This window comes from Trichomycterus rosablanca, chromosome 14 (genome assembly GCF_030014385.1).
Source record: "Trichomycterus rosablanca isolate fTriRos1 chromosome 14, fTriRos1.hap1, whole genome shotgun sequence".
In the NCBI taxonomy this organism is placed as follows: domain Eukaryota; kingdom Metazoa; phylum Chordata; class Actinopteri; order Siluriformes; family Trichomycteridae; genus Trichomycterus; species Trichomycterus rosablanca.
The window spans coordinates 1,997,868-2,022,834 of record NC_086001.1 but is presented as its reverse complement, the minus strand read 5'-3'; the positions used below and the strand labels follow the sequence as shown (position 1 = coordinate 2,022,834).

Genomic DNA, 24,967 nt, shown 5'->3' with positions numbered 1-24,967 from the left:
TCCCTCTACAGTGCAGAATATCATTAAACCATTCAAGGAATCAGGAGGAATTTCAGTGTGTAAAGACCAAGGACACAAGCTTAATCTGAACGCTCGTGATCTTCCATCCCTCAGACGGCGCCGCATCAAGAACCTCCACTCAACACTAGCTGATATAACCACATGGGTGAGGGATTAGTTTATCAAACCTTTATCAAGCTCTACAATACAGAGTTACTGCACAAATGATACTTAAATGTTTACTGTGCAAAAAAGAATCCTTATGTTAACCATGTCAGCATTCCAGGACGCCGTGTGCTCTGGACCATCCAACACTAAATCACTGAAACACTAAATCACTCGGTCTCCTCGGTGCCAAAACGTCTTTTAAGTGGTGAAAAGGAACGGCAACATTACAAAGTGGTAAATGCTTTACTGTCCCAACTTTTTTTGGAATGTGTTGCAGGCCTGAAATGCAGGAATGGATGTTTATTAATAAATGAAATGAAGTTGAGCAGATAAAACATGAAATATCTCAGGTTCATCCTGTCTGACATCAAATAAACGTCAAAGTAAATGTAAGGAACTCTGTGTTGCATTGATTTGGGGTTGTACATGAAATAATGTGTAATTATTTATAATAATCAAGAATTTGTAATCGCTCCTGGGAAAAGTGGTGATGAAATACATGAAATAGAGTTTATGTATCCATATCATGTATGATTATGCTACGCTTACAAAACCTGTATAACACGCTGTCGCCAAATTTGGAATTCCGGCACAGTTTGGCATTTTGCACTTACAGTATTTAAACACACAGACATGGACGTTCATATGTTTGAAAGTTCACGAGTTGAAGGTTGGTATGTGGAGGACTTACTGTGTTTTTATACTAATTGTTGTTGTGTTATTTATTGTGTTGCTGTAACAAGATGTTTGTGATAATACCAGTTATTTATTTATTTATTATTAATTTATCCACAGTATGTATTTATCCCGTTTTTTTATAATCTTTTTTTTATAATTTAATAGTCTAGCGTTTTTAACTTTGATTTAAAGCCTGAAATAACACTAAGATGTGAAACATTACTTCTACTGAACTTAGCTGGACTGACTGGACAATCGGTGGGAAGAGCGTTGACGTTTAGCGTGTGATAATCCCGCGTTGTGAATGTATCCCGTAATGTTATTATGCAACACCGTGACGTTCTTTCCTGAGGTTTGCATGTAGTGTTACGTGTAAAACTGTAATATAAAAACTCCAGCGTGTTCTGTTGTCTGGTCTTGTGTTTATATGGTGATGGGGAGCCCAGTTATCACACTCAGCGCCTGAGGGAGGGAGGCTCGACGCTTATCTCTACTTTACATTAAAACTAACCGTGCACTCACCAACACTTCATTTCTAATCTACACTAATTAAAAGTCCAGTACATCCTGTAATCACCAGTCCATCACGTCCACGTTTATTCTGAGTCTCTTCTTCACGTCCTGCTGCACCGGATGGTCGGGATCTCCACCTTCCTTCTCCTCGCCAGAGACAGAGCCACGCCCTTCTCGTAGCGTAAGCACTCGTTAATGAAGAACGGGTAGAGCGCCTCTCTGCCCTTGTACCTCAGAGTCTCTCCGGAGAAAGAGAGGAAAACCGGGTCGCCCGGGTGCAGGAGACAGAAATCACGATCCTAAAACAGACAGATGTGGGAGATGGTGGGGGTCATGTGGTACGATTTGTTTTGGGTTATCTTGCTCGTATAATTTTAATAATAGTTAATAAAGCATAATTTTGTAGCAATATACGTACAGTAACACTTGCAGTCAACTTTTAGCAAAACTATATATAGACAGTAAGTATGAATGTAGACCTGAAGTTCGGGGTGCACGGCGGCTGTGATGTGGCGTGTGTCAGGATCCTGAGGGTAATCGATGTTTTCCACCATCGTATAGACGTCCACCGAACCTCCTTCAAACTGGCTACCTGTAACAGAAGATCACAGTCATAAGTGACAAAACCAGTTAGGATTTAACATGCCGGTTTAGTAGTAAAAGTACTGGATTAGAGATCAGAAGGTCCACCTTCGTCAAGTTGCCACTCTTGGACCCCTGAGCAAGGCCCTCAACCTTCAAATGATGAACATGAGGATCGCCACAGTGGATCATTCATCTGCATTTGATTTGGTACAGTTTTTACATTGGATGCCCTTCCTTTATCCGGACTGGGGACCTGCGCTAAGGGTGTACTGATGTGTGTCCTCACAGTGGCTAAATTCATGTACCGCCATGTGCCCTGTATTTGTGAACCCAGCCCAGATTTCTGGCACTTACGCTTGAACGCTTGATGTCATAATTGTACGTCAGTTTGGATAAAAGCGCCTGATAAATGCCATAAATGTAAACATACATCCTATATGTAGTAGATGGATGTACTGTATAACAATGGCGTCTTTCACCCCTCATGGACACTTGTTACAGTTTTATAAAAAGGTTTGTAAAAATCTGTTCATTTCCTTTCATTACTTTAGCCTGCTGCAGTATAGTGGTTAAAGTACTGGACTAGCAATTGGAAGATTGCTGGTTGAAGTCCCACCAGTGCCAGGTTGGGCCCTTGAGCAAGGCCCTTAAACCTCAAGTGCTCAGACTGTATACTGTCCCAGTACTGTAAGGTGCTTTGGATATAGGCATCTACTAAATGCTGTAAATGTAATTTCCTTTATATAAAACGTATTTATAGGGCAGTTGTAGCCTAGTGGTTACGGTACTTGACTAGTAATCGAAAGGTCACTGGTTCAAGCCAGGTTGCCACTGTTGGGCCCCTGAGCAAGGCCCTTAACCCTCAATTGCTTAGACAATATAGTGTCACAGTAATGTAAGTCACTTTGAATAAAAGCGTCTCCCAAGTCGAGGCAGGAGTTCACCCTGACCAGGTTGCCACTCACTTACACACGGGGCAGTTTTGAGCAGGTAGTTTACCATCCACATGCTTCAAAAAGTAGGACAAAACCAGAGTTTTAGCAAAGCAAATTTAGCAAAGCACTCTGGGTAGCGAAGTCTTTCTGGTACCTGAGTTGAACAGCCGCACCCAGTCGAGCGTTAGCTGAACCGCTTCCTGCATGGCGGTGAAGACGCTGGCTCTGATGACGCCGTGCGGCTGAGGGCCGATCTCGATGGCTGCGGACGGGTGAAAACAGTCGATCAGATAAAAATAAATGACTTTAATTATGATGTAAGAATTTAGCAAAGTCAGCGCAACAGGTCGCGCGACTCTTTCGTTCGAATGCCGGCGGAAGCACCGGGTCGGTTTCTGCGCACGGTGCAAAAACGAAACGTATCGAGGCCTCTCAGACGAATCCCCTCAATAAAAGTCATAATGAAATGGAGCGCGGCGAAGCGCTGGGCAGCGGCTCCATAAATTAATACATCTGCATAATTCCACAGAGTGCTGGAGTCAGCGCCGGAGGTTCCTTATCGCTACAGCGGCCATGAAAACTGACAGAGCGAATCGGCCTCGAAAACGCTTATAATAAACGGACGTTTATTCATCTGGCAGATATAATAATCTAAAGTGGAGTGTAGGTGACGAGTCGAGCTCAGCACTGAGCAGTCAGTGATTTACTGTACAGTCCTGGGATCTGAACTTACAACCTGGCGGTCACTAATGCAGAATCCAAGCTGATGAACCAGCACTACTGGGCTTTCATACCATTATAAAGTCTTTTAGGGGAAATAATGCTTCAGTAAGGAGTTAGATACTGAATTTTTTATTTGAGCTGATTGGTGTTAACATTAAAACCACCTCCTTGTTTCTACACTCACTGTCCATGTTATCAGCTCCACTTACCATATAGAAGCACTTTGTAGTTCTACAATTACTGACTGTAGTCCATCTGTTTCTCTGCATGCTTTGTTACCCCCTTTCACCCTGTTCTTCAATGGTCAGGACCACCACAGAGCAGGTATTATTTAGGTGGTGGATGATTCTCAGCACTGCAGTGACACTGACATGGTGGTGGTGTGTTAGTGTGTGTTGTGCTGGTATAAGTGAATCAGATACACTCACTGTCCACTCTATTAGACACTCCTACCTAGTCGGTCCACCTTGTAGATGTAAAATCAGAGACGATCGCTCATCTATTGCTGCTGTTTGAGTCGGTCATCTTCTAGACCATCAGTGGTCACAGGACGCTGCCCACGGGGCGCTGTTGTCTGGATATTTTTGGTTGGTGGACTATTCTCAGTCCAGCAGTGACAGTGAGGTGGCACAGCAGGCTAATGCTGTGTTGGTAGCACATCGTCACTCGAGTCGTTTGGAATTTGAAAGTAGTTAAGATACCGTAGAGGTTAAAGTACAAGACTAGTAATCAAAAGGTCACTGGTTCAAGCCCCACCACTTGAGCAAGACCTTTAACACTCAATTGCTTAGACCAGCCTTTCTCAACCGGGGTGCCGCCTGGCTTCGTCAGGGGTGCCGTCAAAAATATTCTGACGTTACTGATATTATGAAATAAATTTAAAATACAAAAAAGTCAACTTATCATGAAAATGTAGACCATTAGCCGCCTCAAACATCAAAATTTGTCTCACACGCCCCTTTCCCCATGCTACAACGTCAAGTGTAAGTTGTTTAATACATTTTAGACAGGGCTGACTTGAGATTTTGCATACTTTTAAAGGGTGCCGTGACTGAAAAAAGATTGAGAAACACTGGCTTAGACTGTATACTGTCACAGTATTGTAGGTCACTTCGGATAAAAGCGTCTGCTTAATGCCAAAAATGTAAATGTAAATGGGTGGCACAGCAGACCAATGATGGGTTGGCATTCTCCACCACTCAAGTCTTGGTGGTAATACCATCCTGGCTGGGCGCTCAACAGACTGAGACTGTGCTGAGACTTGTGTTCTACATCACGGCCTCCTTCACTACATTGTTCTGTGTTTTTATTAAATAAAGCATGAAGACGTGTTGATGTGAGGCTGAGTGACGTGGTTTATATTTTAATTAGATGCTTAAAGCTCGGTTGACCGTCATTATTTGCATCTTTACTGATATTTGGTGATGCCGTGTGATGGTAGCCGTTCATAGACTCACCGAATCCATGTTTACCGATCGAGCACAGTGAGCTGGATTCACTCTGAGGAACATCGTAGTGGACGTACCTCACCGGAATAGTGGCCATCTCCCTCTAAACACACACACACACCAAGATGTATTTATTCTTTCATTGTCTGTTTTACCTTCACTTTATCCTGGTCAGGGAGTTCTATTTACTGGGTTAATGGTAGAAAACACCCTAGACGGGTCGCCAGTCCATCACACATTTATGCACGTCTTTGGGCTGTGTGAGGAAACTGGAGCACCCAGAGGAAACCCACACGAAAATGGGGAGAACATGCAAACTCCACACAGAAAGGACCCTGACCGCCGGAGCACCCACAGACAGCAGTCCGAGGAGGGACAAGCCACAATTTGCTGACAGATCGTTGGTATCTGGTACGGACCAGACCAGTGCAGACCAGTTTCTGCTGGTAACATCCTGGTATGAAGTTGTCTTGTGGATAAATAATAATAATGTAATGAATTATTGCAGTGCGTGTGTTTGCTCTCACCTGCAGATGTTTGCAGATGTGTAGACAGATCCAGTCGTGGTCGGAGCAGGTGATGAGACACAGCCCCACGTTGGCTGTGCTGCTGTGTAGATCACAGATCAGATCCACGGCAGTCGAGCTTCCTTTAGGTCCGAGCAGAGCGTTCAGCTCCTGAGCACGAACCACCTCGTACGCCGTCTCATCAGAGACACGAGCGCTGAGACGCAGAGGGAAGAGGATACGACTAAAAAAAACACGGCTTACAGCTTATACACTGTACTGACAAAAGTGTTGGGACACCTCTTATAATTAGTGAAACAACAGTCGCTAATAGGTGAGAGATTACATGCTTTCAAGTTCACAGAAGCAGTTTAGGGAAGGCCCTTTCCTGTTCCACCATCAGCATTATGTGTGTATGTGTGTGTGTGTGTGTGTAACCTCAGCGCTGTGTGTCTGTACGTGTGTGTGTGTGTGTGTATAACCTCATTGTTGTGTGTGTATGTGCGTGTGTGTAACCTCAGAACCTGTGTGTCTGTACGTGTGTGTGTGTGTGTATAACCTCAGTGTTGTGTGTGTGTGTGTGTGTAACCTCAGTGTTGTGTGTGTGTAACCTCAGTGTTGTGTGTGTGTGTGTGTGTGTAACCTCAGCATTGTGTGTGTAACCTCAGCGCTGTGTCTGTACATGTGTGTGTGTGTGTGTATAACCTCAGTGTTGTGTGTGTGTGTGTGTAACCTCAGCGCTGTGTGTCTGTACGTGTGTGTGTGTAACCTCAGTGTTGTGTGTGTGTGTTTGTGTGTGTAACCTCAGTGTTGTGTGTGCGTGTGTGTGTAACCTCAGCATTGTGTGTGTAACCTCAGCGCTGTGTCTGTACATGTGTGTGTGTGTATAACCTCAGTGTTGTGTGTGTGTGTGTGTGTAACCTCAGCGCTGTGTGTCTGTACGTGTGTGTGTGTGTGTAACCTCAGTGTTGTGTGTGTGTGTTTGTGTGTGTAACCTCAGTGTTGTGTGTGCGTGTGTGTGTAACCTCAGCATTGTGTGTGTAACCTCAGCGCTGTGTGTGTGTGTGTGTGTGTAACCTCAGCGCTGTGTGTGTGTGTGTGTGTGTGTGTGTAACCTCAGCGCTGTGTGTGTGTGTGTGTGTGTGTGTGTAACCTCAGCGCTGCGTGTGTGAAGCAGTGGTCCAGGTCCGTCTCCGTGTAGTGCACACACTGCTTCACGGCACGCGGGTTGGACATCACTGTAACTACGGTAACAGGCTCCGGCGCTCCACCCCTCCTCTTCCTCCTCATCCTCTCTCGGAGCAGGTAAATTCCCGCCAGCTCATTGCCGTGGGTACCAGCGCACAGGGCCACGCGGGCTAGCGCCGGTGACGTGGCCGTGTCCACCTGCATCACATGACCACAGGGGTCAGACAGGTCACATGATTACTGGTCAGTTAGAATTACTGGCTCGTACTACATAAATTCATTACAACAAACAAATCACTTCAGTTGAATGGACTCTGGTCACGGTGGTGCGGTGGGTATCACTGTCACCTCACAGCAAGAAGGACCTGGGTTCAATTCCCCAGAGTCCTTTCTGTGTATAGTTGGCATGTTCTCCTCTGGAAGCTCTGATTTCCTCCCACAGTACAAAGACGTGTAGTCAGATTAGTTGGAGCTACTATAAATTACACTGTTTGTGTGTGTGTGTGTGTGTGTGTTTGCTCTGTGATGTACTAGTGACCTGTCCAGAGTGTTGGGCTTTTTGCCAAATGAATTGGACCCACCGCAACCCTGACCAGGATAAAGTGGTGCTAAAACAGACAATTAATGGATGAATAAATGGACTGGTGGTTGCTCAGTGGTTTCAGTCATTAAGAAAGCACCTGGGTTAGACCCTCACTTCCGGTCACTGTCTGTAAGATGTTTAACATGTTCTCCTAGCATCTAAACATCTCCCACTGCAACCCTGACCAGGATAAAGCACTGCTAAAACAGACAATGAATGGATGAATGAATGAATGAATGAATGAATGGACTGGTGGTTGCTCAGTAATTTCAGTCATTAAGGAAGCACCTGGATTAGACCCTTACTTTTGGTGACTGTATGATATTTAACATGTTCTCCTAGCATCTAAGCATCTCCCACCGCAACCCTGACCAGGATAAAGCACTACTAAAGCAGACAATGAATGAATGAATAAATTAATGAATGAATGGACTGGTGGTTGCTCAGTGGTTAAGGTCATTAAGGAAGCACCTGGGTTAGACCCTCACTTCCGATCACTGTAAGATGTTTAACATGTTCTCCTGGCATTTAAGCATCTCCCACTGCAACCCTGACCAGGATAAAGCGGTGGTAAAATAGACAATGAATGAGTGAATTAATGAATGGATGAATGAATGGACTGGTGGTTGCTCATTGGTTTCTGTCATTAAGGAAGCACCTCGATTAGACCCTCACTTCCGGCCACTGTCTATAAGATGTTTAACATGTTCTCCTAGCATCTAAGCATCTCCCACTGCAACCTTGACCAGGATAAAGTGGTGGTAAAAACAGACAGTAAATTAATTAATGGATGAATGAATGGATGGACTGGTGGTTGCTCAGTGGTTTCGGTCATTAAGGAAGCACCTGGGTTAGACCCTTACTTTTGCTGACTCTCTGTATGATGTTTAACATGTTCTCCTAGCATCTAAGCATCTCCCACCTCAACCCTGACCAGGATAAAGCACTGCTTAATCAGACAATGAATGAGTGAATGAATGAATGAATGAATGAATGAATGGACTGGTGGTTGCTCAGTGGTTTCGGTCATTAAAGAAACATCTCGATTAGACCCTCACTTACAGTCAATGTCTGTGAGATGTTTAACATGTTCTCCTAGCATCTAAACATCTCCCACTGCAACCCTGACCAGGATAAAGCGCTGCTAAAACAGACAATGAATGGATGAATGAATGAATGAATGAATGGACTGGTGGTTGCTCAGTGGTTTCGGTCATTAAAGAAACATCTCGATTAGACCCTCACTTACGGTCACTGTCTGTAAGATGTTTAACATGTTCTCCTAGCATCTAAGCATCTCCCACCGCAACCCTGACCAGGATAAAGCGCTGCCAATGCAGACAATGAATAAATGAATAAATGGACTGGTGGTTGCTCATTGGTTTCTGTCATTAAGGAAGCACCTGAATTAGACCCTCACTTCCGGTCACTCTCTGTAAGATGTTTAACATGTTCTCCTAGCATCTAAGCATCTCCCACCGCAACTCTGACCAGGATAAAGCGCTGCTAAAACAGACAATGAATGAATGAAGGAATAAATGAATGAATGAATAGACTGGTCATTGCTCAGTGGTTTCGGTCATTAAAGAAACATCTCAATTAGACCCTCACTTACGGTCACTGTCTGTAAGATGTTTAACATGTTCTACTAGTGTTTAATTCAGGTACTTTGGTTTCTTTCCACCTTGTAAAACATGCAGAAGGTGGATTTGCCGTGCTAACTCGCCTCTGTTATTAAGTTATTAACCAGATGAGAGAGTGCTAGTGCCAGGTGTTTCATAATGGTGCCGGACCCACCATGACCCTGACCAGAGAGTTTGTTTTATAGAGAGTGGCAGATGAGGGTTGCTCAAGGGTCCAACAGTGTCTGCTCTTCCAAAGCTCCAGCTACGTAGCAGTTGCAGATGGTGAGATCTTACCTCGTGTCTCAGATGCCAGGGTCGTTCAGTTTCCATCTCTCACCCCTGCCAGTCTGGATGCCACCGCTGATGCCCGACCTACAGATGAGACGGGACGAGCCGATCCTGACGTGAAGGTGGCATGAGCTGAGCTCTCGCTGGATGAGAGAAGTTTGGTGGTCCGGTTCCTCTGCTGCAGTTTCCCTCTGACCATTCTCCTCGCCTCTCTACTATAGTTCAACTGAGTCAGCAATCACACACACACACACACACACACACTCACATTTTCTCACATTCAATCACATATACTTGCTCTTACTCATACACACTCACTATCACACACACACATAATCACATCAAACTCTCTCTCGCTCTCTCTCACACACACACACACACACACACACACACACTTATGCCTCCTCTCTAAATTTATAGTGAGTTTGGGTGTGTGCTCTGCAGTGCACCCCCCAGTTACCCTGCTTTCTCACCCTCTCTCACTCTCTCTCTTGCTTTCACGCTCTCTCTCTCTCTCTGCAGATTTGTGCGCTATGCCAATATTCTGCCCATCGTATTTTACTACCTGCCCTGCTCTAACACGCTCATTATCACCTCGTAAACATTCTATAGGAACACCACAGAAACACTCCAGGGTTTCTAAACATGTTCTCCATCCAGCACCAGCACATCTGGATGGAATCATGGACCCCAATCATTTCAACAAATTCGTACCGAACTCCGTCTCGCTTCAGGATCTCTCACGTGTGTTTCAACAGAAGCTGTAAATCCTATAGACTAAACTGTCATCAATCATATATGGATGGCTTGGTGTCCTGTCCGGGGTGTGTTACTGCACTGCGCCCAGCGATCACAGGGAAACCAGACCCACTGTAACCATGACCAGGATAAATTGGTGATAAAAACCTGAAATTAAAATGAATTGAGCTGAATTGAACGTGCAGTTTAATCGCTCGAGTCACTCAGTACTGTGGTAAAAGTTGTAAAACGTAAACAATACAAAGGTCAGGGTGGGTTAAAGTGTGTACGCAGGTTTATTTTTGATTAAATTATACATCTGAGTGCGTTTTATGTAAAATATAGTTCATTTATTTGGCTGGTAATGATGAAGTGCGGTAACACTATAAGAAAACATGCTGGGTGCCCAGGTGGCGCAGCGGGATATTCCACTAGCACACCAACACAGAGATTCTGATCTCCTCGGTTCGAAACTCAGCGTTGCCACCGGTTGGCTGGGTGCCATCTGGCGGGCATAATTGGACTAATTGGACACCGTATCTGCAGGGTGGGGGCCGGACTATGTCTGGGTGTGTAAGGACCCTGATTGGCGGAAGAGACGCCTGTGCAGTATGCAGGAGCGAGAAGAGGAGGGCTGTACACGTGTCAGAAGAGGCGTGTACAGCGACGTGCTCTCCTCGGTTGCAATCGGGTATCCCTCAGCAGCGGAAGACAAAATTGAGTCGCTAAATCGGGAGGAAAATGGGGAGAAAATGCATTAAAAAAAACAGTAAAGATTTGTTTTTCCTGCATTGGTCATTTAGGGGCAGACTGTGGGCACAAACTGGGCTGATTGGGATAGTGGTATAGGCTCCATCCTATTGGCCTTGGGCTGTTTTGTATTCATTTTGTTTGGTTTTTTGGAGACTATATGTACATAACATTCACATATTTGTAATCTAGCAGATGCGACACAGTTGTGACAGTCTAAGCAATCAAGGGTTAAGGGCCTTGCTTTAAGGGCCCAACCGTGCCAACCACTAGGCTACAGCTGCCCTGTTGTGTATTTGTCACATATGTATATATGACAAATTTAACTTTGTTGATTCTCTGAGACTGAAGCTAATTACTATTCCAATCTCTGGTCCAGTCTGAGAGGGTTGGCAACCCTGCATTGGCTCTCTGTGAAAAGACAACTGACAGCATTAAAAAAAAGGGTAGCACACACTGGCCCAGGACTATTTACTATTGTGGCTTTGCCCAAAGTTACTGGCAGCTCTAAACAAGAAGTATATTTTATACAGGCTTTTCGTGTAAATCCCATAATGAACCCAAAATTAAATCAACAAACAATGTGGTTTCCTTTGATGTAGCTTTTAAAGAGGTGTTAGGGACAATGGTAGCCTAGTAGGTAGAGCTTTGGGCTCTCAACCGGAAGATTGTCAGTTCAAATCCAGGCTCTGCTGTGCAGCCATTGTTGGGTCCTTGAGCAAAGCCCTTAACCCTGTCTGCTCCAAGGGCGCCGTACGATGGCTGACCCTGCATACTGTACATCTGTACTGTATATGTATATATGACAAGTAAAGGATATCTTATCTATCTTATCTTAGTAAATTAAATGTTCATTTTACTTAAGTAAAGAAGGTCTTTATTATTCTTCAGAAGACAGCAAGAGACTCTGCTGATCGACCAAGTGAGGAAGTTTATTTCAACACCTAGATGCCTGTCTTCATAAAGTTCTGATGGGTGGATTTAAATGAGCCAGACTTCTGACATTGTATTAAATTAAATGCATGCAGCTACATGAAGCCAGAATAGAAAACGCTCCAGTGGGATAACGTGGCAGGTCTGATGGTGGACGTGGGAAGAGTAGTCCAGGTGGGAGTTCCAGTAGTCCAGCTGTGAAAAGAGAAGAAATAGAAGATAGAGAGAGGATGAGAATCTGAGTGTTGTTCATACCATAGAGAAGTATGGCCCCATCTTTCTTATGCTGTGGGCTAGAACCGACATAATCAGATTAGGTTGGCAACATGAGCCAAGAAGGATAGCTGGCTATTCATGACAACATCAATATATGTTCTGATGGGTGGATCAAGGGGTGCATTAAGTGAGATGACAAGATCCTGGTGTTGTGATATAGTCCCAGGAATATACACAGATCAGTCATAACATTAAAACCACCTCCTTGTTTCTACACTCACTGTCCATTTTATCAGCTCCACTTACCATATAGAAGCACTTTGTAGTTCTACAATTACTGACTGTAGCCCATCTGTTTCTCTGCATGCTTTGTTAGCCCCCTTTCATGCTGTTCTTCAATGGTCAGGACCCCCACAGGACCACCACAGAGCAGGTATTATTTAGGTGGTGGATGATTCTCAGCACTGCAGTGACACTGACATGGTGGTGGTGTGTTAGTGTGTGTTGTGCTGGTATGAGTGGATCAGACTGCTGCTGGAGTTTTTAAATACCGTGTCCACTCACTGTCCACTCTATTAGACACTCCTACCTAGTTGGTCCACCTTGTAGATGTAAAGTCAGAGACGATCGCTCATCTATTGCTGCTGTTTGAGTCGGTCATCTTCTAGACCTTCATCAGTGGTCACAGGACGCTGCCCACAGGGCGCTGCTGAATGGATATTTTTGGTTGGTGGACGATTCTCAGTCCAGCAGTGACAGTGGGGTGTTTAAAAACTGTCTGATCCACTCATACCAGCACAACACACACTAACACACCACCACCATGTCAGTGTCACTGCAGTGCTGAGAATCATCCACCACCTAAATAATACCTGCTCTGTGGGGGTCCTGACCATTGAAGAACAGCATGAAAGGGGGTAACAAAGTATGTAGAGAAACAGATGGACTACAGTCAGTAATTGTAGAACTACAAAGTGGACAGTGAGTGTAGAAACAAGGAGGTGGTTTTAATGTTATGGCTGATCGGTGTATACCAGCTCAGTCCTGTTGGAAATAAGCATTAGATGATAAGATGAGATTTATAATAAGTTTTCTGCCAGACATACTGAGATGCAACCTGAAACCTGGGTGTCTGGATATAAAACGGTAGAAGCAATAGATAGGAAAGCAGAAAGCAGCAAGAAAGCAGGTGTATATGGAACAACTAAGTGATTAAATGTTGTTTTTTTGTAAGAATCAATGACAAACTGATATTAGTCATGTTTGTATTGTCATTGTGTTATAATGGATGAAGTGTTATTGTTGGGGAATTTTGCACTGATTCTGAGCCATGTATCGAGTATTTTGTAAAATTAAACATGTATACAAATTAAAATACGTGTAAAAAACACTGTTAATGTGTTTAAAGAAAGTATTTACACGAAGTAGATGCTAGTGAAAATTCGTGTAAGTCCTCAGACATGCTCAATCAATTCCTTCACTCGCCTGTAAGCAGGCTGTGCAATCGAGAACCGATAGTCATGGCGGACCCGAATTCTAAACAAGCCAACCAGAAAAGGTTTGTGACTGATTCTTTTATATATATTTACTTTGTTTTCCCAGAAATTTTCTCTCTAACGTCCCTATTTTAAGGATTGTTTGTTAATATATCTGCGTAACTCTGATTAAGCTGAAAAGTTACCACACCCATTAAAGATGCTACATGCTAACAGTGCTAACAGTACCAGCAGTGTGTTTTGTTATTTTAGTTCTAAATTTCTCTCTGCTGCACATTTTTAAGCTTTTTCTCTTTCTGACTTATAAAACATGTTTGTTTTTGAGTCAGATCATATCATCAGTATATACAGTATATAGATAGATAGATAGATAGATAGATAGATAGATAGATAGATAGATAGATAGATTATACAATAGATAGATAGATAGATTATACAGTATATAGTTAGGTAGATAGATAGACAGACAGACAGATAGATTATACAATAGATAGATAGATAGATTATACAGTATATAGATAGATAGATAGATTATACAATATATAGATAGATAGATAGATAGATAGATAGATTATACAATAGATAGATAGATAGATAGATAGATAGATAGATTATACAGTATATAGATAGATAGATAGATTCAACTTTGTCATTGCTCAGTACAGGTACAAGGCAACATAATGCAGTTAACATCTACCAAAGTGCAAATAGTAGCATTGTGCAAAAAAAAAAAAAAACGCCCCCCAGAGAATAATAGTAAATCTATATATCTATGATTAATATATAATTATAACTATAGCTATTTACATTTATGGTATTATGTCTATGTCTTATGTCTACATAGTACTATATACATAATAGTGAGTGGCACAGTGCATAGCACTGTCGCCTTTCTGGGTTCGATCCCCAGGTGGGGCAGTCCGGGTCCTTTCTGTGTGGAGTTTCCTGCTTTTTGCCCAATGAATCAGATTCACCGCAACCCTGACCGGGATAAAAAGCAGACAGTGAATGCGGTTTGTTCGTATAAAGTGTTAAATGTAAATATAAATGTAAGGTATATAATCATGCTTCTGTGTTTGTGCAGTGTGAAAATCGCTGCTGGTGGGGTGGTGTGTGTGGAGAGTGAAATAAGAGGAGATGTCACCATTGGTGAGGAGCTTCATAATTATAACTACACACAGATGTTATGATGTCCTGTACATGCAATATAGTTATTCAGACTTAGTCTGATATAATACTGTGTGCTGTGTGCTCGCTTCAGGACCCAGGACGGTCATCCATCCCAAAGCTCGGATTCTGGCAGACGCCGGCCCTATCGTCATCGGAGAGGGTAACCTGATAGAAGAGCAGGCGCTCATCCTCAACGGGTAAGGTTTCATCCAGAAGACGTTCAGGGATGTAGGACGTGTGACTGAATCGCTGCTTGTTTGTTTGCAGTTATCCTGAAAACATCCTGCCTGATTCTGAAGGATATGAACCCAAGACCATGACCATAGGCACCAACAACGTTTTCGAAGTGGGCTGTGGTACGGTCGCCACCCTAATTTAGCATTACTACAGAAATATATATCCAAGTTTATTTTTTAGACACCTAAATGATAATATCTGTGTTTTATTTGATGTCTGCAGTGTCCCAGGCGATGAAAATTGGGGACAATAACGTCATAGAATCAAAAGGTAATGCAGCTTTAAAAACAAATCTGTGTTTTTGAGTTGATCATCGTTACTTTGTGCAATATTCCAAAAACAGTGCGTCGAAAAAAGACGAATTTAGACGATTTTAATTCCACAAGTAAATACTAGTCCAGTGTTAGCAGTGTAGCATCAGTTTATCGAACCCTTTTTCTTTGGGTGTGTGAGGTGTCAGAGCTGCGTTCATTCAGTTAGCAGTGCTAGGAAATAATTAGACATATCTAGTTTATTTAATCTCATTCTAATTCATCCGGATGATCCTCCATACCAGGCCAGGGGTTTTCAAAGAAAAATGGGTTGCAGGGAAAAAAAAGAAGATAAAACTTAAATAAACTAGTGTGTGAGCGCCCCCTTGTGGAGGCTTTATGTTACATCTTGAAAACCGAGTGATGCCAAGTTCACACTACACAACTTTCCAGTTGTTCAGATGGCTGTACAGTTCACACTACACGACTGGAACTCTTGTAATCGGGAGTCTTTTGAGTCGTTGTGTAACTACGTTTTGTCACGTGAGAAGTGACGAGGGGTTTAACGATACCACGTCCGAAAATGCACGTCGACAAGTAGCGAGAGATCAAAGTTGTTTGTGCGCTGATGTGCAGCGTAAACGCATGTAGGAAAAAATAAATGAACCAGGGTGAAGGAGTGGGTTTTGGCTGCACGGCCAGCGGGGATCGTCCGTTCTGTAGTGAGCTGGAAGGCAAATAAATATCTTTTGCAATGCAGCGTGGGTATTTTGGTTTGGCGTAGACGTTAAGTCACAAACACTGTAAAGCTTGTGTGTGTGTGTCGATGTGTTCTGATAGAAACTATATCATGCCCCACACATTTACACCCCGCCTCCCCCGGGTTTCCCTTCCGTATCTTGCGTTCAAAACGATCACAACCTGATCGCAGCACCTTTCACTCTATGTGATTTTGTCACGACAGGTCCAGATATATAACGTTAAAATCAGGGCAGAAATCGCGTAGTGTGAACCAGGCAGAAGTTGCATTGTGTTGCCTGGGTCGTGTTAAAAATCATGGACAAAGAAATCCTGCTCTAGGCCACCCAGGGTGGATGGAGGTCCCAGTTGTGTCTGTTTCCTCACAGACTCACAATTGACTGTGTGTCTTTAGGGGGGCTGAAAGGGGGCTGAAACAGGGTTCACACTTTGTAAGATCTCTCCCTTGAGTGTGTGACAGCCACGGCCTCAGCCTATTTGATGGGGGATGAGTGGTGGCGGTACTGATAAGGTTTCATCAATATTTAATTAGTCAAGGGGGCGATTACTTTTATGATTAAAACCCTTTAATGGTCTGCTCAGCCATTTGGTTCAGCTTACTTTGAGTAAAAATAATCTGTATTTTAATAATCTTGTATCTACTCCTTGGTTGACGTGTTAAACTCATAAATATTGGTAGATGGTTTTAAGAGAATCGCCTTTCTAACCTTTATGTCAACTTGAAGCTGCAGCTGAACAATCATCCATGAAAGTTTCATTATTTTTCTGATCATCTCATTGAAACATGATTTTCATTATTTTGAGACCATTAAAGGTTTAATATGCATGATTCAGAACTTTGCGGCACGTTAGTTTAGCGCGTGTACCCTCCGATCCTTCTAGCCGAGGTGGGCCGGAACGTGATCTTGACTAGCGGCTGCATCGTCGGCGCCTGCTGTACGGTCGACACGTGTGAGGAGATTCCTGAGAACACGGTCATCTACAGCAGCAACTGTATGAGGAGAGTACAGACGGAGAGACCGCAGGTAACACACACACACACACACCCATAAGAATTTTAGAATTCATATGTTTTAGCCACAATAGGTGCAGTAAATCAGTCATATAAAGGGAGTGATATGCTTCCAACCTTGTAGATACAGTTTAGGGAAGGCCCTTTCCTGTTCCATCAAAGCGAGCTCGGTTTATAGAAACTCTGAGTTCTGACCTCGATCGCTGGAAGCTTTCTTGATCAGCATCATCGTCTGAATGGGCACAAATTCCCATACACACACACACATACATACATTCAAAGTATTGGGGAAAGCCTTGTCAGGAGAGCGGCAGCTGTTCTAGATGAAAAAATCAGTCTGTTTTAATGTTGGTTTTTTAGATGGGACGTCCAACAAGCTCATGGTCAGGTGTCCCGATACTTTTGGCAACTTGCTATTGGTGAAGGCAGCAGCTGTTCAGCCTGATACATAAGGTTCAGAAACATGATAAATGCTGGAGACACTGCAGGCTAGAGCTCGCAGGTTTAAGTCACACACCGATCCCCATATAAACCTGCCTGGTGCAGGTGAAAAGAAGTGGTCGGCACTGCACAATTCCATGAATGTGACCTTTCGTGTAAACGTGGCGTTAAGAATGTAGTTAAATAGGTAAATAAATAATCGGATACGACTTAATTTGGGGGAAATGGTGGTAAAAACATGCTGGACAATATTGAAGCCTTAGTAACTGTATCATGGAGGCCTCTCCAAAATTAGTCTGCCACACTTGGTCCACATCTTTATACCCTTCTACTTTATTTCCTACATATGCCCAACACATTAAAAGAAATCTTCACCCAAGATAATTCACAAATAATCCTTTATCCTTAATAATATAAAACTAAACACACACACATATACAGTGTATCACAAAAGTGAGTACACCCCTCACATTTCTGCAGATATTTAAGTATATCTTTTCATGGGACAACACTGACAAAATGACACTTTGACACAATGAAAAGTAGTCTGTGTGCAGCTTATATAACAGTGTAAATTTATTCTTCCCTCAAAATAACTCAATATACAGCCATTAATGTCTAAACCACCGGCAACAAAAGTGAGTACACCCCTTAGTGAAAGTTCCTGAAGTGTCAATATTTTGTGTGGCCACCATTATTTCCCAGAACTGCCTTAACTCTCCTGGGCATGGAGTTTACCAGAGCTTCACAGGTTGCCACTGGAATGCTTTTCCACTCCTCCATGACGACATCACGGAGCTGGCGGATATTCGAGACTTTGCGCTCCTCCACCTTCCGCTTGAGGATGCCCCAAAGATGTTCTATTGGGTTTAGGTCTGGAGACATGCTTGGCCAGTCCATCACCTTTACCCTCAGCCTCTTCAATAAAGCAGTGGTCGTCTTAGAGGTGTGTTTGGGGTCATTATCATGCTGGAACACTGCCCTGCGACCCAGTTTCCGGAGGGAGGGGATCATGCTCTGCTTCAGTATTTCACAGTACATATTGGAGTTCATGTGTCCCTCAATGAAATGTAACTCCCCAACACCTGCTGCACTCATGCAGCCCCAGACCATGGCATTCCCACTACCATGCTTGACTGTAGGCATGACACACTTATCTTTGTACTCCTCACCTGATTGCCGTCACACATGCTTGAGACCATCTGAACCAAACAAATTAATCTTGGTCTCATCAGACCATAGGACATGGTTCCAGTAATCCATGTCCTTTGTTGACATGTCTTCAGCAAACTGTTTGCGGGCTTTCTTGTGTAGAGACTTCAGAAGAGGCTTCCTTCTGGGGTGACAGCCATGCAGACCAATTTGATGTAGTGTGCGGCGTATGGTCTGAGCACTGACAGGCTGACCCCCCACCTTTTCAATCTCTGCAGCAATGCTGACAGCACTCCTGCGCCTATCTTTCAAAGACAGCAGTTGGATGTGACGCTGAGCACGTGCACTCAGCTTCTTTGGACGACCAACGCGAGGTCTGTTCTGAGTGGACCCTGCTCTTTTAAAACGCTGGATGATCTTGGCCACTGTGCTGCAGCTCAGTTTCAGGGTGTTGGCAATCTTCTTGTAGCCTTGGCCATCTTCATGTAGCGCAACAATTCGTCTTTTAAGATCCTCAGAGAGTTCTTTGCCATGAGGTGCCATGTTGGAACTTTCAGTGACCAGTATGAGAGAGTGTGAGAGCTGTACTACTAAATTGAACACACCTGCTCCCTATGCACACCTGAGACCTAGTAACACTAACAAATCACATGACATTTTGGAGGGAAAATGACAAGCAGTGCTCAATTTGGACATTTAGGGGTGTAGTCTCTTAGGGGTGTACTCACTTTTGTTGCAGGTGGTTTAGACATTAATGGCTGTATATTGAGTTATTTTGAGGGAAGAATAAATTTACACTGTTATATAAGCTGCACACAGACTACTTTTCATTGTGTCAAAGTGTAATTTTGTCAGTGTTGTCCCATGAAAAGATATACTTAAATATCTGCAGAAATGTGAGGGGTGTACTTACTTTTGTGATACACTGTATATACAAAACAAATAGAACCAGCATAAAACACTGATTTATGCCATGAATGTCATAGATATGAAAACATGGCATTATAAAGACAAACAAACAATCAAACTACTTTATTTACCCGTCAGCGTAGCGTGTTGTTCTCACTGATGCATCGCTGTGTTTATTTAAACAGCCTCAGACTCTGCAGCTGGACTTCCTGATGAAGATTCTACCCAACTACCACCATCTGAAGAAAACGCAGAAGATTAATCCCACTCCAGCCAGGACCTAAACCAACACACGTCATTCTCATACTAGTAGCACTTTCATTCATCACCTAGTTATGCTCAGTCCGATTATATAGTCATTAATTATCTGCTATTTTTATTTATTGTTGCCTCAAATTAAAGCTTTTCCATTCCAGTCATCCTCCCACTGTTGTTTCTGTGGTGTGTTAGATCCACCAGGGGGCGCCATAGCCAATCGCCAGCATTTACTATGGGTATTACAATCACTGGAGATAAATCGTAAATAGTGATTTGCATTAATGAGCCTTTATTCATTTTAATAGGGTTTGCTCACTGGTGCAGTGCAGCTTAGGACTTTGTGCAGCTCATGACCCCTTAATGTGCAAAACAAATAGATTTATTATGTTATTTGTACCATGATGTGAATGTTAAGGATGTTTAATATGTGTAATTTAGCTTTTGTGATGCTTTTTATTGCATAAATGCATCACAAATTCAGCTCCTCAAGTTTTTATTGCTGTTGGCTCTCTATTTCCTCGGCTGCTCCCGTTAGGGGTCGCCGGTGGATCGTGATCCGCATTATTGATTTGGCACAGTTTTTACGCCTCCCTATTTATCCGGGCTTGGGACCGGCACTACGATGCACCGGTTCACCGGGTACCGGGAACCTATAGGACAATTCAGTGTCTCCAATTAGCCTGACTGCATGTTTTTGGACTGTGGGAGGAGACCCACGCAGACACGGGGAGAACATGCAAACTCTGCACAGAAAGGACCCTGACTGCCCCGCCTGGGGATCGAGCCCAGGACCTTCTCGCTGTGAGGCGACAGTGCCGCCCCAGGAGAAGCTGTTGGCTGTTATAGCTTTATTATTTGCATTAGTACGAGCCCTCTAAATAAAGTGACCAGTTGCATACGACTGTATTTATAAATTACGTTTACATTTATGGCCCTTCTTCTTATTCTTCCGCTGCTGGGGATACCAACTGCGTTCGAGGAGGGTATATTTGCCTGCTCTACGCCCCGTCATTGTCAGTTGTCTCTAGTGCTTCGCACATGAGACGCATCCGCTTCCGTACAGGCGCTTCGCCTCGGTCTGCTAACCAGCATTTGAAGAACCCCGCCCAGCCTTTTCCACCTAGCAGACGCTGCCGGAGGCAGTGCCAATCGTGCCCGCTAGATGCTGCCCAGCCGACCGGTAGCAGAGCAGAGGTTCGAACCGGGTTAGTCTATTTTATCCGAAGTGACTTACAATTGTGATTGAATACAGTTTGTGCTTTTGAGTCTTAAGGGTCTTGATCAGCAGCGGTGGTGCTTGAACAGGCAACCTCCTGATTACCCTAACCAGTACCCTAACCAATGAGCTACCGCTACATCGCCGGCTCCACTTCTCATGTCAATACACTGAGAGGAAATTTCTCCAGATGATTAGAAGCTCTATATCTGCACGGGCTTATTCTGCTTCGACTTCAGCGGACCATTTTTGTGGTTCTTGAATTACATCTGAGCATCTAGCCGGATCACCTCCCAGTATAACATTTTTTTAAGATGTAAATCTTTGGCCCCCGACTGTAAGTACATCAGTTGTGCGCTATCTGATCGCTCAGTCGCCGTATCAAACCCCACTGAGCCACCGGAGCGCTCGTGTAAGCGATCTGTTTTTCTCTGAGGAGGCGTGTTGTGTGTTGTATTTATTGAAGGTCACTTGTTAGGCAGCGCGTGCTATAAAACCATCGTGACAGGCGACCTTCGGCTTGTGGTCTCTCTCCTGCAGATGTATGACCTTCAGTTTCTCTCAGCATGAATAACAATCTGCATTTTAGCATGTAGGAATCTCCAGTGATGCTGATGAGCTGTAACGTTACCAGCAGGATCAGTCAGGAATCAGTGTTTCTACACACACTGTCCATTTTATCAGCTCCACTTACCATATAGAAGCACTTTGTAGTTCTACAATTACTGACTGTAGTCCATCTGTTTCTCTGCATGCTTTGTTAGCCCCCTTTCATGCTGTTCTTCAATGGTCAGGACCCCCACAGGACCACCACAGAGCAGGTATTATTTAGGTGGTGGATGATTCTCAGCACTGCAGTGACACTGACATGGTGGTGGTGTGTTAGTGTGTGTTGTGCTGGTACGAGTGGATCAGACACAGCAGCGCTCCTGGAGTTTTAAAACACCGTGTCCACTCACTGTCCACTCTATTAGACACTCCTACCTAGTCGGTCCACCTTGTAGATGTAAAGTCAGAGACGATCGCTCATCTATTGCTGCTGTTTGAGTCGGTCATCTTCTAGACCTTCATCAGTGGTCACAGGACGCTGTCCACGGGGCGCTGTCGGCTGGATGTTTTTGGTTGGTGGACGAATCTCAGTCCAGCAGTGACAGTGAGGTGTTTAACACACACTAACACACCACCACCATGTCAGTGTCACTGCAGTGCTGAGAATGATCCACCACCTAAATAATACCTGCTCTGTGGGGGTCCTGACCATTGAAGAACAGGGTGAAAGGGGACTAACAAAGCATGTAGAGAAACAGATGGACTACAGTCAGTAATTGTAGAACTACAAAGTGCTTCTATATGGTAAGTGGAGCTGATAAAATGGACAGTGAGTGTAGAAACAAGGAGGTGGTTTTAATGTTATGGCTGATCGGTGTATGTTATGAGTAAAAAGAGGAATATGATGTAGACATGGGTGGCACCTACCAACACACTGTTTCAAGGCAGAACAACACCCTGGACAGGGAACCAGTTTATCTAAGGCCATCAAACTCTCAACCAGGGATTTGGAGCACACAAAAGAAGGCCATGCAAACACTGGGAGAACATGCAGAACTGAAACTGAGCACTCTCCTGTGCTATGGCTCTGTGGGTGGGTGGGTGTGGAGTACTGCCAACAGCTGACTGGATTAGTTATAGAAGATAAGGAGGAGAAGGAGGAGGTCTACCCTGTTCATGTCAGAAACAGCTGGAGGTTATCCACATCCACTTATCCACAAGTGTGTGTTTGAGGGGGTCTGTTTACCAGCCTCGACCACAGATATGAAAGCAGTCTCGTTCCAGTCCTGCTTCCTGTCGCTCTGTCGGGCCGCTGACCCTTTGCTGGGACACTCCGAATTGTGGTCAGTTTGATTTAGAGTGTTTAGAACTAGTTCGGAAAGGTCACAATGATACAAAACACTGTCTTAAAGCTTTGAGTATCCCAAAGACCACAGTGGCTTGAATAATTTTGAAGCAGAAGAGGTTGTTTGGCACAATCTCAAACCTTCCTAGAGTTACCCTGGCAAGATTGGTCTGCGAAGAAGGGCCTTTGACGGGAAATTAAGAATGAACCCATCGGACACCCTTAAAGAGCTCCAAATGTTCTGTGCTGAGATGTTGGATGGACAATAATCTCTTTACTGCTTCAACTATCTAATCCAAACATTAATGGCATGGTAGCAAGATAGAAACTGTTGAATAGAAGTCATGTGACAGCCTGCTTTAATATACTGTATATTAACTCTATATTAACTATATTAAATGATTTACAGTACCAGTGGTACATGGTAAAATCGCCTCTCTTACACTAACAGGAAATAAGCCTTGCAGTTAAGGTACTGGACTAGTAATTGGAAGATTGCCGGTTCAAGCTTCACCAATGCCAGGTTGTCACTGCTGGGCCCTTGAGCAAGGTCCTTAACCCTCAATTGCTCAGATAATATACTGTCACAGTACTGTAAGTCGCTTTGGATTAAAGTTCTGCTAAATGTCGAAAATGTGAATGTAAATGACCACACATGAAGCATCCATCAAGAATGACCCAATTTAACAACAATAAAGAATAAACTCACTTATAAAAACAGAATAAACCGAGCCAACCTTAAAATCAATACTGCTTATCACTATTATTACTAGTTATTTAGGGTACTCAGTCCAGCGTTAACACACATGACGGCACAAATGAAATAAATTCTGACATTAAGCCGTGATATTGAGGTGTTTATTAAAAATAATGTAAAAAATAATCCCAACTGCCTTAAATGGATATAAATATTTTAAGGAATGTTTTCTATGCAGGATGCTGTGGCACCCGTGTTCAGTGGCGTAACTCATGGGCCCCAGTGCAAAAAAATAAATAAAAATTGGGCCCCCTCAACAAATTTCATACATATATATACAGTATATATATGGAGGTGTGGGAATAAAGGCACACGACAAGGCTCCAGCACCCAAACTACCTATTGGGTCCAATGCTGGGGCCATACGGCAAGTCTCGTATACAAAACTAACTGCAGGACGTCCGAACGCACATGTATAAACCGGGTGCTGCATTCTGATTGGTTGAGCTGAATGTCACTCACATATCGCCGCTACAATATTGTAATATAATAATAAAAACCTGGCGAGTGCAGCATGGGCCCCAGTGCACCTGCCCCCCCGGTAGTTACGCCACTGCCCATGTTGAATCTCCTAAATATGCCTTCACATTTAATCTAGAACATTACAGAAGTGGTAGTTAATGCTTAAGCCAAAACAACTGAATTCAGTAGAAAGTCGCAGTTAAACAGTAACTCCAAGCATAAAAAGTCTCAAACTGGGCACAAGGAGCTTCTTTGCACTCTGTACCGAACCACGAACCACGTGAAAACAGCGTCTATCACAGGAATGAAGACGTGTAGGGCGGAGGCTCTGTGAGGAGGTGTAAAAACTCAACACGCATTAATTATGCACCGAAACCATGCATGTGACCAACCATGTCTGTAGCACAAAGTTCAGTTCTAGTAAATTTACCCAGTTCAAACAATCCCATCCCTATTCATACACCTGCCAGTGCTGAGGCTTCAAAACACAGATTTATTAACTTCAGCTAACAATGGGGAAGCTTCACTAACTTAAACTAGTGTATTTTAGCCTTAACAACTAAATACACTTGCATAAAGTACAGAAACATCCAACCATGAACTTGTAGACCTATGGACGTCCCATCCACCGCCCTCCCTGTGACCTTCGCTTTTCACAAGACTTTGGAGTGTCTGTGCGAATCTGTGCACATTCGTCTGAAGGTCTTTTGTGAGTTCAGGCATTAATGATGGACAGGAGACCTAGTGATCAACTTAGTGTCAATTCCAATTCATTCCTTTGGTATTTAATGGTTTTTAGGTAAGGCCACTGGAGTTCTTCCACATCAAACGTCCAATATTTCAAAAGTATATACAACAATAATCTTTGTGCAATTTAAATTACAAACTTAGAACATTTTCTTTAAATGTTGACTGTTTTTCTTTGATTGGAAGATGTATAATGAACAAACTGTACAAATAGGGCCAGTGATCTTGTCAAAACAGCTCTGACCCGCCCAGACATGGACTCCACAAGACGTCTGGAGGACTCCTGTGGTATTCTACATGTTGTGAGGTGGATCATCCTAAATCCTGGT

General features: G+C 43.6%; 2 protein-coding genes across 2 annotated transcripts; one reads left to right on the top strand and one right to left on the bottom strand.

Moving 5' to 3' along the window:
• Positions 1-1,147: 1,147 nt before the first annotated feature.
• Positions 1,148-9,401, bottom strand: LOC134326496 (N-acyl-aromatic-L-amino acid amidohydrolase (carboxylate-forming) B-like). Its single transcript, XM_063008675.1, has 7 exons — positions 9,247-9,401; positions 6,710-6,942; positions 5,578-5,773; positions 5,060-5,153; positions 3,034-3,141; positions 1,839-1,951; positions 1,148-1,658 (listed from the first exon to the last, which is right to left on the bottom strand). Exons 1-7 carry the CDS (start codon positions 9,280-9,282, stop codon positions 1,461-1,463), a joined length of 978 nt encoding a protein of 325 aa, XP_062864745.1. The 5' UTR covers positions 9,283-9,401; the 3' UTR covers positions 1,148-1,460.
• Positions 9,402-13,340: 3,939 nt separating this feature from the next.
• dctn6 (dynactin subunit 6) lies at positions 13,341-19,719 on the top strand. The gene is made up of 7 exons (XM_063008662.1): positions 13,341-13,435; positions 14,458-14,522; positions 14,635-14,740; positions 14,811-14,899; positions 15,003-15,050; positions 16,673-16,815; positions 19,490-19,719. Exons 1-7 carry the CDS (start codon positions 13,398-13,400, stop codon positions 19,586-19,588), a joined length of 588 nt encoding a protein of 195 aa, XP_062864732.1. The 5' UTR covers positions 13,341-13,397; the 3' UTR covers positions 19,589-19,719.
• The last annotated feature ends 5,248 nt before the right edge of the window (positions 19,720-24,967 follow it).